The sequence below is a fragment of the Equus caballus genome, chromosome 3, assembly GCF_041296265.1.
Source record: "Equus caballus isolate H_3958 breed thoroughbred chromosome 3, TB-T2T, whole genome shotgun sequence".
Lineage (NCBI taxonomy): Eukaryota > Metazoa > Chordata > Mammalia > Perissodactyla > Equidae > Equus > Equus caballus.
In genome coordinates, this window is record NC_091686.1 from 35,335,586 (window position 1) to 35,351,122 (window position 15,537).

A 15,537-nucleotide genomic window follows, 5' to 3' on the forward strand; every position below is an offset into this window, starting at 1 on the left:
GGCCCACTTCAGCCGCCCATTCACCAGCAAAGGAAACCACAGGAGGTGGCCGAGGCAGCCACTGTCCCTCTTTAGCCGGAACCCGAGGAAGGAGAAGTGGTCCCAGCTATATATACTTATGGAGAAAAACAGTGTGCAGATCGGAGCCTGGTAAACAGCCGGCCCGTTACAGGGAACCTAAAAATATTCCCTATAATTATGTTATTAAAACACACCAGAAAAATTGACCCACCCCACTCAGCAGAGGCCCTGAGACGGCTGCAGGGACGCGGGAGGCTACGCACGTCGGCCTGAGGGTGCCCTGGCATCACCCAGGGGCTGGGCTGGCCCGGACACTGCCCCATCGCCCTGGGGTGGTTCTCATCTCCCCGACTGGCAGCCTCCCCCAGGGCTGATCGCAGCCACCGGCCTCAGCCTGTCTGCTCATCCACAGAATGGGAGGATCCTGACCCTGTTTCCACCCCTGAGAAACACTCCCCATGAGCAACAGAGGGGGACGTTACTGTGACTCCAAAGACCTGGGAGCCACCTAAATTCCCAGGAGGGGCACCCCAGTAACCTCGACGCCACAAGGGAGGGAGAGGGGAGACTGAGTGGCGGTGTTGCGGCTGCGACGGCAGACACATTTCTGCTTCGACAGGAGCAGACAGACCTGGAAACGGGCAAACCAGAGGCTTCCTTCTGAGAACAGGGGAGGGGCGGGCGGGCTTAAGGTTAAAAGCGGAACTTAACCTTATCTAGCATTTCACTGTCTTATGGAAAGCATTCATAGATTATTTGTGCAATTAAAACGAAATAAAAATCAGAACAGGGGAGGGGTTCCAGTCTCGGGTCCCTCCAGCCCTTTTCCAGGCCCAATCTCCCTACCCCACCCCATCCAGCACTGGAGCCCTGAAGGAAACACACTCCCACAGCACCCCCATCCACCAGGCCACCCACCCGGCTCTTTCTAGAGACAGAGTCCAACTATGGGGGCTGCCCTGGTCTGGGGCCTGGAACTGCTACCCTGCCCTGCCCCAGCCTGGCTGCCGACTTTTCTCCCTCCAGCAGAGTGGCCTCCTCTGGGGCTCACCTACCCACAGTCCTGCTCAGCCTGGACCCTATTCTGTAGGGCATTATTTGGGGACCCCGTCTTGCAGGGCACTATTGGGGACCCCGTCTTGTAGCACATTATTTGGGGACCCCATCTTGCAGGGTGCTATTTGGGGACCCCATCTTGCAGTGCATTATTTGGGGACCTCGTCTTGTTGGGTGTTATTTGGGGACCCCGTCTTGCAGGGTGCTATTGGGGACCCCATCTTGTAGCACATTATTTGGGGACCCTGTCTTGCAGGGCATTATTTGGGGACCCCATCTTGTAGCCCGTTATTTGAGGACCCCATCTTGTAGTGTGTTATTTGGGGACCCCGTCTTGAAGGGCGTTATTTGGGGACCCCGTCTTGCAGGGCGCTATTTGGGGACCCCGTCTTGCAGGGCGCTGTTTGGGGACCCCGTCTTGTCGGGCGTTATTTGCTGCGCCATCTCTTTCCCATGTGCGCTGAAGCGCGGTGAAGCCCAGCAAACGCACTTCCAGAAGCAAAGCGCCGCGAGCTGGCGGGACCCCAGACCTCCCTCGGCGGCCAGGAAACCGCGGGCTGGTTAGAAGGAGAAGAATGAGCCCAGCCCCTCCCACGCCGCCACCACTGGCCCTAAACCAGGACGTCGGCTCCTGGCACCCGCCCAGAGCTGGGCCCTCGAGACCCGGATGAGCGAACGCTTGAATGAACTCCGGAGGCGCGGGCAGGGTCCGCGGGAGCGCGCAGGAACCGGCGGGGCGCGGGGGGCCGGCCGTCCCCGGGAACGCCCCTGGCTGGCCTGGCAGCCCCGTGCGCGCGGACCCCAGCGGTGGGTGGCCCCTTCACGCGGCTCCCCGGAGGCCCGACCTGGCCGTCGGCGGCCAGCACTCCGGCCGGGAGCCGAACATCTGGGAAAGTGCTCTGCGCCCGGCCTGGTGCGCCGGCGTGGGAGGGCGGCCCTGCCCCGGGCGGCCGGGGACGGGGAGCCCAGAGAGCTGGAGCAGCCTCCCAGTTTTCACTGTCTCGTTTACAGGGGAGGAAACTGAGGCCCAGAGAAGGGGTGAGGCAAGTTCAGAGAAGCACAGAGATTGCTGCCGCCCACGACCTCTCCCTCCCCAGTGCAGCCTGCCCTGACCTGGAACTCCACTCCAGGGCCCCCAAAGCTGACATCCTGCCAGCAGGAGGTGTGGAACTCACCTGCCTGGAGAAGGAAAAACTCCACCCTCAGCTTCATCCCTCCTGCCCCTGATCTGGTGGGGGCGTGAATCCCCGTCCCCAAGCCACCCATCGCCAAGCCGGGTTCCTCACCCAGAAAACAGGCTGAGCCAGAGGAGTTCAAAGGTCAAGGGTGGGACAGAGCTCAAGGGTAGAGCAGGTGGTCCTGCCCCACCCCCCAGGACAGTCTCAAACTGAGAGGGACAAGGAGCTGGGGACAGGGACATGGCCACCCTGCTCCCCTTGAGGGAAAGCACGCAGCAGACGCTCCTCGCGGGCGCTGCCGGGCAGCCTGTGCGCCATGTTAGCTGCTTCTGTGACGCCTGCGTCTTCACCACGAGGAAGCACAGAACTGCTTTGGTAACCAGAGGGAAAGAATCTACGTCAAAAAAGAATCCACATAAAAAAATGTCTATATATTTCGAAAATAGATGACAAAGACCAATTTTTGTTGAATTCTAAGGAAAAGGGGATTTCTGAGGACCAGAGTGGCCATGCATCGCTTCCCATAAGAGGTGGCTTGCACCGGGGGGCTGAAGATTGTGGTGGCAGGAAGGGGACCTCTGTGACTCCTCGGGGATGGCCCCATCTCAGGATGGCCAGGAAGGCGGGCCCCGGCGGCGGCGTTCAGGGCGGATGGGGCCCCTCAAGGTGAGGTCGAGGAGGCCGCCCTTCCTCCTCTCCATCTCTGAGGACCGAAAGCAAATTCAGTGCCAAGTCAGAATGGGAGAGACGCCACCCAGGAAGCAGCCCGCCCCACGCGGCCAGGAGCGAGACTGGGCACTCCTCCCACCCACAGCCACGACACTTCCTCTGCAGGACCCTTCCCTGTGGGGCCCGGGGCTCTCCAGGCCTGGCTGCCAGCAGGATGACCCCAGAGGGATGGCCACAGGTGAACCATGCTCAGCTTCTGGGTGGACCCCCGCCCTTCCCTCAAACACGTGCGCACGTGCACACACCCCCTTTCGGTCCTGTCAACCAGGCGCCTCAGTCTTGCTGACTCATCCAGTCTTCCTGGGGGGCCAACACCAAGGCAGCGTCCCTTCCCCAGAGGAAAGCAGGGCCTGCCCCAGCTCTGAGGCCACCAGTCCTGGGTGCTCTCCTTCCTAGTGGCACCCGCAGAGTGTGGCCTCTGGATGGGACAGACCACACCTAAGCTGGCTCTGAGCCCAGCATGGTTCACCCCCAAGGGGCTACTGGGCAGTCCTGGATCTCACACCTGCACACGAACAAGGCCGTGCGTCCAGGCCTCCGCTGTCTCGTCGAGAGGACCCCGTCCTGCCCGCCTCACAGGGGTGTTGAGTCAGCGCTGGTGGAAACACCACGAAAAGGAGGAAGTGTCCCCATTCTAAACGGCAGCACTTCTCAGTGATAATGAGTCTGGCGCAGGGGCTGGCTGTGTGCGGTGGGCGGGCCTGCCAGGGAGGCTGGTCCCACAAGGCGAAGCGACACTGCGGCACCGGGTTTGTTTCCGCCGTCGGCGAGGAGGTTCCTGTTCTAACCACCTGCCTTTCGGCTCCGTTGTTTGTTCCTGGCCGCCCCCGTTAGGTCAAGAGTCAGGAGGCACGGCCTGTCCTGTGGGAATCACAAGACGCCCAGCCCGACATCCCTCTCGAAGATTCCAGCTCTGGGTCCAGACCCCCCAGGTGAGATGCGGCAGCGTCACCCCTCCCAGGGGGAGTCGGAGAGTCCCTGCCACGAGGAAGAGCGTTCTCTTCGTTGTCCGGGCAGTGCTTCTGCACAGGGAGTGGTGTGGGGCTGAGGGCACTCCAGGATGACTCAGACCCTCGCCTCAGCTGCTGCCCGAGCCAGCATAGGGCACCAGTCTGACTAATCTCCTCTGAAGGCTTTAGACACACCCGTCTCTCACTTCCAAAACATGCAGAACTCACCCTTTCTAGCCTCACAAGACAGCGGAGCAAACAGCCCCCCCATCCCAGCCAGGCCGGCGGGCCTCGACATCAGCAGGACGGTGCGAGGCTCCCTCAGGAGCTGCCCATGCCTGCGGGAGCCAGCGCCAGAGTCTCAGGTGTCGCTGGGCAGCGCCTTGGCGGCTCCACGTCACCCTCCCCCAGAGCTGAAGAAACAACTCTGCAGCCCGCCCCACACGCGGCACAGAACCCAGGTGGGCGTGGCCCGGATAGCAGGCTTTATTATTTTTTTAATTAATAGACTTTATTTTGGGGGCAGTTTTAGGTTCACAGAAAAACTGAGCAAGAAGTACAGAGAATTCATCAACAAGCTCCCTCAGGTGACTCTACTGTGGCCCAGGTGGGAACCCCACGTGAGCGCCAGCGCAGCGTCCAGAGGACCAGAGAATGGTCCCCGGCCCACCCCGCCCAGTGCCTGTAGAGGCGGGAGCTGCCACCAGAGAGCCGGAAGAACCCGGGAAGAACCCGGGACCCCCGGCTAATTCAAGGATCAACAAACTCCAGCCCTCAGGCCAAATCTGGCCCCACCACTTGTTTGGGTACAGCCCACAAGCTAGGAGTGGTTTTACATTTTTTAATGGTTGGAAAAAATATCAGAAGATTTCGTGATGTGAAAACATTTACTAGGGGGCCCGTTACAGAAAAAGTTTACCGACCCTGCACCATGAGATTCCACCACCGGGGAGCCGCCCCTCAGGAAGGAGCCCAGCTCCGATTCCCCCCAGGCCTCACGGGTCCCCTCCCTGTGCTCAGGGGGCTGCAGGTGTGGCCAGCAGGGGTGAACCTGCTCTTCTGAGAGCCTTCCCTGTCACTCCCCCCAACACTGCCAGCTCCTCCGCCGACCTCTAGCTGGGTCTGTTCTGCTTGTTTGTACCGTCTGGCTGTCTAGAGGCCCGAGGAGGAAACCAAGCCGGCACAGAGCACAGCCGGCTGACCCTGCGCTCTCCGGAGCAGAGCCCAGGCTGTCTGTCCACACAAGGGCTGACTCAGACCCTCCTCTCCGGCCTCAATGGTTTTCATTGATTCCTGTCCTGAAAATGTCCCCAAGCTTCACCACCTTTCTCTGCTACAGATCAAAACATGGTCTGTCTGGGAGCCACAGTGCAGGCTGCTCTGGGTCCCCTGCATTCCTGGCCCACGGGGCGTCTACTCTGACCTGTAATAGACGCTGGCAGAGGCCTACCTGGAGTGACTGAAGAGGCTCTGGAAAGGCTTTCAGAATAAAAACACCCCCACCCGCCATGGTCTGAAGGATTTCCACCCAACAGACAGACTTTCACAATGCAAACCACTCTATCTTTCAGTGAATTAATTTAATGAGACTGTCCAGCTCACGGCCACTAGGACAGCCCGGCATGGAGGGGGCTGGGGGCTGGGCGAGGGGTGGGATGAGCTCCTGGGTGCTGTGCTCTCAGCACAGTGGCCGCAGGGAAGGGTGCAGAGGACAGAACCACAGCGACATGCTTTTCGGAAGGGGCACCGATGACCCGGCCAGCAGGGGACACTGATGCCAGAGTTGGGGACACCCAGCTCTGATCCTAAAGCCAGAGCCTCCAGGGGCTGTTCTCCCACCCAACCCAGGGAGCAAGCCAGGGCCGGCGGGCAGGGAGGAACCCGGACTATTCTTTCCAAAGCCTGGGCCTGCCCCAGTCCGGCTGGCGGGGTGGGGACGGGAAGGGGAAGAGCGAGGGCCTGAGCCCAGGGCACGGACGTTAGTTCTGCTCTGGAGGATCCAGATTAAACAGCTCCAGGCAGGAAGCCCGCCTTCTCCAAGATTGGTCAGGAAGTCATGATGCAAGTTTGCGCTTTTTTTTTTTAAACACGAAAGAGAAAAAGAGATTCGTGCCCCCCTCACCAGCACTCCGGCCCTTAACATAGGGGCAATCTCCTCCCTGGCCGGCGACCCTCCTCTCCAGCGCCCCGGGCGAAGGCACCAGCCGCGCTCTCGGGGGCACTCGCCTCCCGCTCCCGTGGGCGCCGGGGTGCCATCCCTCTGCCACCCGCTGCCGCCCTCTCAGCCCGGCGCTCGGACGGGGGCCCCGCCGAGGCCGCCCGCGCCGCCCCGGCCTCCCCGGCGCTCTCATGCTTCTGGAATGCGGGCGCCCAGGGCCGCGCGTCCCGGGGAATCTCTGCGCCCGCCCGCGCACGGCCCTTGCCCAGCCGGGAAGTAGGGAGCGGGGACGCAGCCCCTGTCCCAGCCCAGAGCCCGCCGCGCCCGCCCCACTCACCGGCCAGGAGCGCGAAGGGTAGCAGCAGCCAGTAGAGGAGAGCGCCGAGCACGTGCGGCTCCATGCCCGGGGGTCCCGGGTCCCGGGGTCTCTGGGCCGCCTCGGCGCTAAGGGGCGGCACCCGGCAACCGGGGCCGACGCGCCATGGCGCACAGGGCGGGTCGCCGCACGTGCGGAGCGCCGCGGCCAGTACCCCCGGCTGGTCGGCGGGGACCCGAGCGCCTCCGCGGCCTCCTCCTCCTTCTCCTCCTTCCGGTGCCGACGGCCGGGGCCCGCGTCCGCTGCGGCGTCAGCCCTGCCCCGCGGCGGAGCGCAGCGCGCGGCTCTCGGCGGCCGAGCAGGGCCGGTCGGCCGCTTAGCAACTCCCTCCCTCCCTCCACCCGCCCGCCCGCCCGCGGGCCTTTATAAGCTAGGCCCCCGCCCTCAGCCGCGGGCCCGCCTCCGCGCTCCCCCGACGGCCCGGCGCGCCCGCCACCCTCTCCGCGGCTCCACGCGGCTCCACGCGGCCCGCGTGCCCAGCCAGCCCTCCCGGCCGGGGCTGGCAAGCCGGACAGGAGACCCCCGGCCGGCGGGCGCACGTCCCAGAAGAACCCCATCCCCAATAGCCTTGGTGCCGCGGCTCGGCGTGCGCGCGGGGGCGGCGCTTCTCCTCCGGCGGCCCCGGCCGAGCGCCAAAGACCGGTTCCCTAGTGCCCGGCCTCCCCGGGCAGTACCCCACGCGCAACTGCGCCCCGCGTGTCAGGAGCGACTTTCGCTTTGCTCCCACAGACGTGAAGTCGCAGCGCCCCCTGGGGACCGCGAGGTGGCTCGGGGCCCGCCCGCAGTGCCAGTGCCACAACCAGTCTGGGGGTTGGATGGGAGGCCCCCGCCGCTCCAGCCGCGCCGGCCGCCACCTTCAGCTTGGCCCTAATCGCAAAGTGGAGTGATGACAGCCAGAGCACCCGCCAGGCCTGTTGCCCCTTGAGTGGACAGGCCAGGGCTGAGTCCAGGGTTGCCGGCATTTCACCCAGGCCACTAGGTTGGGCCTCTGCCACCCTTGAGGTGGCTCGGAAAGGAGGGGGGGAAGGGCCCCACAGAGGGAGAGGCAGAGCCCACAGTGTGGCTGGACTCAGGCCAGGGTCCCAGACTCTCTGTGTAGGGAAAGAGCAAGGTTGAGGGGTGGGGACCCCAAGAGCCTATGCCCAGCACTGACCAGCTCCCCACCAGCGACTGATGCCGGGCTGTACACAGGCCCAGACCCTCCCACTCTTCAAAGGCCAGAAATGTGGACTTCGATGAAGTCTGGCGTTTAGGTGCTGACTGGCCTCCCCACCTCTCCTCCTGCCTGCTGGAGCCTCTTAACTCCTGACTGCGGTCCCATCTGACCCTGGACTTTTTCTAGGTCCCTCGAGACTTGTAGCCTCGGAGCTCCTCCCAAGGGCAGAGCCAGAAGGAGGCTGGAGATGTGGGGTCCTGCTGATTGGGGGTCCCAGGAGCCGCCTGCAAAGGCCGCCTGTTCCCAGCCTCTGGTACAGACAGCTGGAGCTGCCCCCCAGGTAAGGCCGGATCTGGCTGCCTTGGGTCATCCCTTGTCAGGGGTGGTGGCCAGGGTCTCCGAGCAGCATCCGCATCAACGGAGATGACCAAAAGGCCAACACACATGGGTGCCACCAGCTGCTGGCTCCCTGGCCCGGGAGGCCTCCCTCCTTTCTGTGCTCAGGGAACATCTCCGAGATCGGGTGGGGGCCCCAAGCGGTGGAGTTGTGAAGTTCTAAGAGGAACCATGTCAAAGTGGACTGAGAAGTAACATGTAACCGGTGAGGGACTGCCATCTGTCCCCTCAGTTACCCCCATCATCCTTCTTAATCAGGCTATGGCTTGGCACAGGGAGGGCAGGAAAAGAGAGAGAAAGGCTCACCTGGAAGCCAGCAGTGGACATGGGCAGAAGAGACACTGCAGCAGGGTTAGGGCTCCTCTCACCCTTTCCTCCGCCTGTCCTGCCCTTATAATCATGGGGGCAGCTGGGGGCTCCCCTCTGGGGACACTGACAGCGACCTGCACAGGTCCACTGACCCCAATCCCAACCATCCAACTCCCCCTCACCTGCTCAGGGCAGACCCCCCAGACACACCACCTTTTAGTGAAGTGCCCACAGTGTCGGAAAGCAGACCCGCCCAGGGCAGAGGGGCAGCGGGCGAATCCTGGGCAGGCATCCTCACCTCTGTGCGGGCCCTTCTCTGGGCTCTGCCCTCAGGAGTAAAACAAGAGGGCTGAGGTGGACAGTCTCAGAGGGCTGTCCACTCAGCATTAGCGGCAACACCCTAAACAAGGGATTTTCAAATCCGTGCACAGGTAGGAAGGAAGACTCGCGTGAGCCTCCGCCCCACCCACCCTGGTGTGTCAGTGGGAGCAGCTGTTTTACATGTGGGGGGCGTGAGACAATCTTGTTTGTATAAAGGGTTTCAATGCAAAAAAAGAGAAAAGTTTAAAAACCAGTCTTTCAAGCTAAGTCCTTCAAAGGCTTAGGACATAAGGTTTTAGACTCTTTCCCAAGAGCAAGGGCGGGGGCCGGGGGAGGCGGGCGGGGAGGCAGGAGCATTTGGGGAATGGGGATGAGGGGAGGAGAGCCCTAGAGCGGCCGGCCGGGCCCGCAGCCCCCAGACCCACCCAGCTCCAACAGCTCCCAGTGCTTCCCCTGTGGTCTGGCCCTGAAAGAGCGGCTACACAGAGACAGGGAAATCTGAGAACCCGCCCTGCAGGTCTGCCGAACGGCTCCTCTAAGAATTGTGAGTAGCAAAAGACTAGGAAAAAAAGTAACTGTCCATCCACAGGAGCTGCGAAATAAGTTACAGTGTATCCTGCTGCACAGCTGTTAAAGAGAATACAGCACTCCCCGAGCATCGCTATGAAAGAATCTCTAAGATACAGTATTACAACTGGGAGAAAGCAGCATGCCCGCCCACAAGCCCCCTGCCCGGACCCTTTCTCTGGGAGGGAGCATACTGAAATACTCTTTTGCGCCGTTTTGATTTTTTGCTATATACATGTATCAGTCTATTCACAAAATAAATTTAAGATGAGCACAGTGGGGACAGATTCTCAGAAGAACTTCCTGACCTGCCTACTTGCCAGGCAGGAGGCAGCGGGGAGCCCAGCCTGTTCCGCAGCCCAGCCAATCCGTTCAGTTCTAATCAGACCCCCTTTGCAGATGAGAACACAGGAGCCAGAAGGGGAAGTCATTGCCTAAGGACAAGCCAGGCCTCGAGGCCAGCTTTCCTGATTCCAAGTCCAAAGCCACTTCTGTCCTGCCACCCCACAGCTCGGGGTCCTATGAGGCTCCTCATTGTGGATTAAGATAGTAATTTAGTCTTGGATGAGCAAGAGTGGCCAGGTCCCCCAGGGAGAGAGGAGGGGCCGGGCAAGCGTGTCATTGAGGGGACCTGCTGACTCAGGTTTAATTTGTCCCCAAGGGTAATATAATCATTGTTGCTTGACTCTACCTAAATGGCTGAACAGATACAATGTGGTCCATCCATACATGGAATGTGGTTCAGCTGTAAAAAGGAGTGAAGCACCAACACAGGCTACAGCGTGGAGGAGCCTCGAAAGCATGGTGCTCAGTGAGAGAAGTCACACACAAACGGACAAAGAGGGTAGGAGTCCACTTATCTAAAGCATCTAGAAAAGGCAAGCTCATAGAAATAGAAAGTAAATTCGAGGTTGCCAGGGGCTGAGAGGAGGAGGCAAGGGGAATTATTACTTAATGGGTATAGAGTTTCTGTTTGGGATGGTGAGAAAGTTCAGGAAATGGTGGTGGTTACACAACACTGTGAATGTACTTAATGCTACTGAATTGTACACTTAAAATGGTTAAAATGCTCAGGGACAATCTTTGTCAAGCAAAAAGATGAAGATTGGCAACGATGTTGTCTGTTTCTTCCAAATATTGTTTTCCTGACTCCTGGCCAGAGACCTGATGAGATTGGACGAGTTATTTGTTTATTTCCCTGAGTACATTCCCACTGAGTTTCCCCGGCCCCCCTTCCTGGAAACGGAGAACAGGAATCGATCCAGCAGAGAGTTAGCCCACATCCTGCTCCCATCAGCAGATCCCAGGGTTCTTGTAAGGGACACGTCCCACCCGGGCACAGGGCTGGCCGTCAAACTGTCCCCTCCAACCCACCTGCCACCAATCTAGAATTGGCCTGGTGACTCTGCTTTGTTGCTGCCCGAAGGCCCAGCATTCAGCTGTCTCCTGCAGGACGTAACTGCACCAGAGTCAGCAGTGGCGCTTGGCTCTGCACCCATGCCTCCAGGTCAGGTCTGGAACCTGCCTGCTGGCCTCGGGGCTGGCTGAGGTGGAGGGTTAGAAGTTGGAACCCACTACACAGAAACATGCCAACAGGTGCCTGCGGCCAGGAGCTCTTTACAAACGGCTACAAGGAGTCAGGCGGCAGTCACACCCACACCCGGAGAGGGAGCTGCCGGTAAAGGGGGCCCGATGAGAAATCAATCAGCATTTTCCATGGGAACCCAACTTTCAGAAGCTTGTTTTCCTCCTCCCATCTCAGCAGTAAAACTGGGGTCTGGCTGGACAGGATGACAGGAGGGCCAAAGGAGAGCAGGGGCTGATGGCCTGCCCCTGAGCAGCAGACACGGCCTGGAGCTGCGGCCATGAACCTGATCATGTCTAGTGTCCCCTGAGGCTGACCGGCTAGCAGAGCAAGCAAAGGTGAGGGACTTCAGAGAGGTGACACACACAGCTAAGACTGACGGCCCTGCTCTGCCCTCCACAGCCTGGCCCAGGTCAGCATCTGCTGCCTCTCCAGCTCTGCCTGAGAGGGAGCAGAAGGATGACCGTCGCTGGCAGCAGTGGGGTCGAGGCAAAGATGAGGGTGTGGCAGGGGCAGTCAAGAGCAGAGGCCAGGTCAGGGAGAGTGGGCTGCACTGTGGCTTCCCTGGGAAATGGGATCATTTCCACCGTCCAGGTGGTTTTTAGGATTATATTGGGGGGAAGGCTGTGAAAAATGTCCAGCATCAATACTTGCTCAAAGCAGGTGAATGAAGGAACAGAGGAAACAGGTTGACGCCAGCACGGAAACGCGAGGAACTCCTGGTCTGGTGAGAGTTAGGGAGTCCCTCCTGCTTGGCCAACCTCAGGGTACCCTGGGCTCTGCTCATCCACACGTTCCAGCCAGTGCCCAGCATGATGTGCAAAGAGGCGAAGGATGCATGAGATGGGCCACCACCTCCTCCATCGATTAGGATCTGGGGGCCAGGGGTCAGCAGGGCACCAATGGCTTTAGAGAAAACCAGGGGCGTAGCAGTTAAGCTCTGCATGTTCGGCTTCAGCACCCAGGTTCTCAGGTTTGGATTCTGGGTGCAGACCTACTCCACTCATCAGCCATGCTGTGGCGGCAACTCACACATAAAGTGGAGAAGGATTGGCACAGATGTTAGCTCAGTCTTCCTCAGGAAAAAAAAAAAAGAAAACCAATAATACTCAAGGGTTTCTAACACATGAAGCAACTGAGCTCAGAGAAGGAAAGCGCCTAGCTCAAGGGCAGTCTGTGGATGACCTACCCACCGTCTGCCGCCCCCAGGGGTGCTGGAGAGAGGGCTCAGGCAGGGAGACCCACAGCAGGAAAACCTGGGCTGGCTGCGAGGACTCATGGGGCCTCTCCGTGTGGAGGATTCATTCCTTCCAGTCCCACGCAGCCACTCTGAGCTAGGCGCTGAGGGGGAGGATGCGCCTGTTTCTCAGCAGCCAAGAAACACGTCGTGGGAAATCCCGAGATCTCACCACCCCAGCAACACCCCAAGGGAAGCCAGGACAGAAACCCAGGACTTCCGGGGCAGCTGCAGCCCTGACCCGGTGCTCACTGGCCTCCTCCAGCCTTGCTGACTCACCCACCCTCGCATCTGGGCCCACCACAGTGGCTGGCTCTCCTGGGGGCCTGGTGGGAGCTGAAAGAGGAATGCGCAGCCTATGTGCAAACTTGGCTGCCCCCTGGGCCTGCCCTTTCCCTGCCCACACTGCTGGGCTTGGAGCTGCCAGGTCAGCTCAGGGTGGAGCAGGGCCGGGCACACCCTGCGCCTTCCTCAGTTGCAGGAAGCTCCCCAACAATGGAGGCCTCGCTGATAAAGCCCCCGCTCCCCTCAGTCTGAGCCCTTTCCAGGTTCCTGCTGGTTGCCCATCCTGGCCCATCAGTACTACTGGTTTTCCTTAATGTCACTGGCATGAAACTGATCACTGGCTCCTGGCGGGGGTCCTGCTGATGGAAGTCGCTTGCCCACTCGCTCAGGCTCAGGGAAGGAAGGAAAGTGTCCCTTGCCAGTCGCAGGTGGACAGTGGGCAGCAGGCCCCAGCTTGCCGGAGCAGAGCACTGGCGAGGAGGAGCAGGTGGAAGAGCATCCCCTCCTGCCTGGGGGCCCCTGGCTGGGAGCAGAGGAGGGAGACAGGAGGCTCTGAGCATCACGCCCGAGGCAGGTAGGCACAGGGAGCCTGACCACTTCACCCCTCTCCTCATGGTCTTTGTCAGCCCCAGCCACCCCTAGGGTCTTGGCACCCTGTTCCGGTGCTGTGGCCACCCACCACATTGCCCCATCCCCTGCACACCTGCGCCAACCACGTAGGGCTGCTGAAATCGCCAGTGTCTTGCTCTCTGTCACACCCTGCTGGAATGCCATCCCCCTACCTTCTCTGCAAACTTCCCCTCATTCTTTGGGAACACCTCTGAAGTCCCTGATCTGCCAGCCCTCCTGACTGCCCAGGCAATACCATGCTCTGCCGTGGCTGCCCCAGGTGCCTCCAGCATCTCTCTGTGACAGCCCTGATCTCTCAGGGGGTAACCACCTGGGGCCACAAGCCTGGGGGCTCTCCAGGGCTCTGTCTCAGGTGACACTGCACTCCTGGGGCCACCCAGCCCTCCAGAGTGGGTGCGAGGCCAGTGCCTTTATCAGATGCCATTTCGAAGGGCTGACCACTGACAGTGGCTGCCAAGCAACCAGCTCAGTGTGGCCATATACAGTGAGGTCACACAGGCCCCCACCCTTGGCAGTGCCCTCCCATGCCCACCCTCCTGCTGCCTCCTGCCCAGAGCTCTGTGACCCCTGACCCTGACCGTGTCCACATGTGCACAATGCAGAAAGGGAGCACAGCTGACCTTTGACCCATGGGAGCCAGTGGAAAAACTCTTCTCCTTTCTCCCCTGGACAGTCCTGAGATGTGATCTGCTTGGCTTTTTCAGGGACGGTCATCCACTGGCTCCTCCGTCCCCTTCACGCCCTCTTACCCCTCACTCCCTGCAGTGCTCACCCAGCGAAATCCTACACCAGACCTCGCCCCAGGATCTGCTTTCTGGCGGTCCAGGTGCAAAGAGCCCCCGCCAAGAACACGTATGTGAGTTCTGAGGCAGTCCCAACAGGGCTTGGTCTGCGGACGGGGCAGACCTACAGCCAGGAGCCCCTGGCCCCACCCCCGCCCAGGGCAGTGCTCCCCACAGACACACTGACCACGCGATCCCCCACTCATTAGCAGCCTCCTCTCTGGTTCCTCTGAGCCTCCCGACCTCACTGACTGGCCTTGGCACGGAGCTGGTCTTTAACTGTGGCAGAGTCACGGGCAGGCTCGCCAAGAGTCAGAGCCGCCTGCGAGCTGAGCACCCCGCACAACCTCGACATCGCAGCTGTGGAACCCGACTGTCCAGAGGAGGTTTGCTTGGAAAGCATCCTGGTCCTCTTACAGAAAGAAATAAGCCAGGCCTCCCAACATAGGGGATCGATCACTATTTGAAGTGACCTTTACAAAGAGAGGCCTCGACCCAGGGGCAAAGCAGAGTTGTGCTCTCTGGAAAAGTTGCCTCCTCCATCCTCCTCAGAGCACATGGGTTTGCAGCTCCGCCCACAAGCCAGTCAGCGTCCAGGGGGCTGAGGGGTGAATGGTTCTCTCCTCAGACCTCGGGGCTCCTTGCTGGCTCTGCCCCTCACAGGTCAAGGCCGTGGGACCTCCCCTTTCCCTGTTCCCATCCTGAGGTCCCCACCTCCTCACCACAGGCTGGGCTCAAACAAAGTGAACCGAGAAGGAGTGGAGCTACTCAAGGCCCCATGCCGGTCACCTGCCGCCCTGCAGGCCTTTGCTCACCCTTCCCTTCCCACTGCCATCCTCTCTCAGCCACTGCAGCCATGGCCTCGCCTCCTCCAAGCCTCCTGCCCCACTCAGTCCTCCCCACAGCAACCAACGGGCTCCTGTTAACATGGATCTGTCCTCTGCTTCCCTCCCCACCAGCCTCAGGAGGAAGTCAAAGGCCTTCGTGGTCTAGTGACCACTCCCACCCTGGCCGCAGGTTAGACTGCCCCTCCCTTCAACTCGTGAAGCCCCCGGTCTGGGCCTTCCTCGACTCGTACGTGGACCATCAGGCTCTGCCACCATTCCTGATGGCCAGTCAGTTGTTGGTCCTTGAGCTCTGCCCTCAAGGCAGGCACACCGCAGGCTTGCCCCACTGACCCTCATGACGCCCTCGTGTTAAGAGTGCTCCCGTGCCCATGACCACACATGCAGGTCTGTTGACCAGCCAGCATCTGACGTCATCCTGAGTCTACCCCCACCGCTAACCCAAACGCCAGAGGCTTCTGCCCAGGCAACCACATCAGCCTCTCTCTGGATCCTGGTTCCATTCAGGCTTGCTTCCCAGCCAGGACAGTCTTTTCTCTCTGAGGCTGAAAACACCTTGCACGCCCTCTCCCATCCACACATCGGTCTCACTGCCGGACGCCAGGCCCCTGGCTTCTGCCCCGGCTTCCGAAGAGCTGCTCCGTGCAGCTCCTCTGCAGCTTCAGGTTGCAGTGGACATGCTGCTCCCACCCAGTCTGCCTCGCCGGGTGAGGCTCTCCCAGGGGGAGTTCACTTCACAGGCCTGTTTAAGGTGTGATACCCCACTGGACGCTTGCCGTGGTCCGCTGGGCTCTCAGCACAGTGCCCAGCGCATAGTGGGAGCTCAGTTAATACTGCCAAATGGACGATCGTCTCACTCCAGAGCCTGACCTCTTAGGGACTGAACTAACCTTGGATTCTGCCAGGCTATGAACTCCTGGGATGCAGGACACATGGATCTCACCCTGGATCTGGAG

At 60.6% G+C, this 15,537-nt stretch overlaps 1 protein-coding gene and 1 long non-coding RNA gene across 6 annotated transcripts in view; both read right to left on the bottom strand.

The window, feature by feature from the left end:
- The window catches only part of PIEZO1 (piezo type mechanosensitive ion channel component 1), a 65,819-nt gene extending 59,008 nt beyond the window's left edge, over positions 1–6,811 (bottom strand). For 2 of the 5 annotated variants that reach the window (XM_070263154.1, XM_070263152.1), the window contains exon 1: positions 6,430–6,807. Coding sequence is in view for 4 of the 5 variants with exons in the window: in XM_070263152.1 (XP_070119253.1) it covers positions 6,430–6,493 (64 nt within the window). In the remaining variant the exon portion in view is untranslated. Of the gene's footprint in view, positions 1–6,429 lie in introns of all 5 variants that reach the window. The other 3 variants (XM_070263153.1, XM_023637486.2, XM_023637488.2) reach the window with 2 other exon arrangements.
- LOC106782956 (uncharacterized) lies at positions 2,666–3,652 on the bottom strand. The gene is made up of 2 exons (XR_001380377.3): positions 3,490–3,652; positions 2,666–2,958 (listed from the first exon to the last, which is right to left on the bottom strand). It is a non-coding gene; the product is annotated as an uncharacterized lncRNA (long non-coding RNA).
- Positions 6,812–15,537: the final 8,726 nt, after the last annotated feature.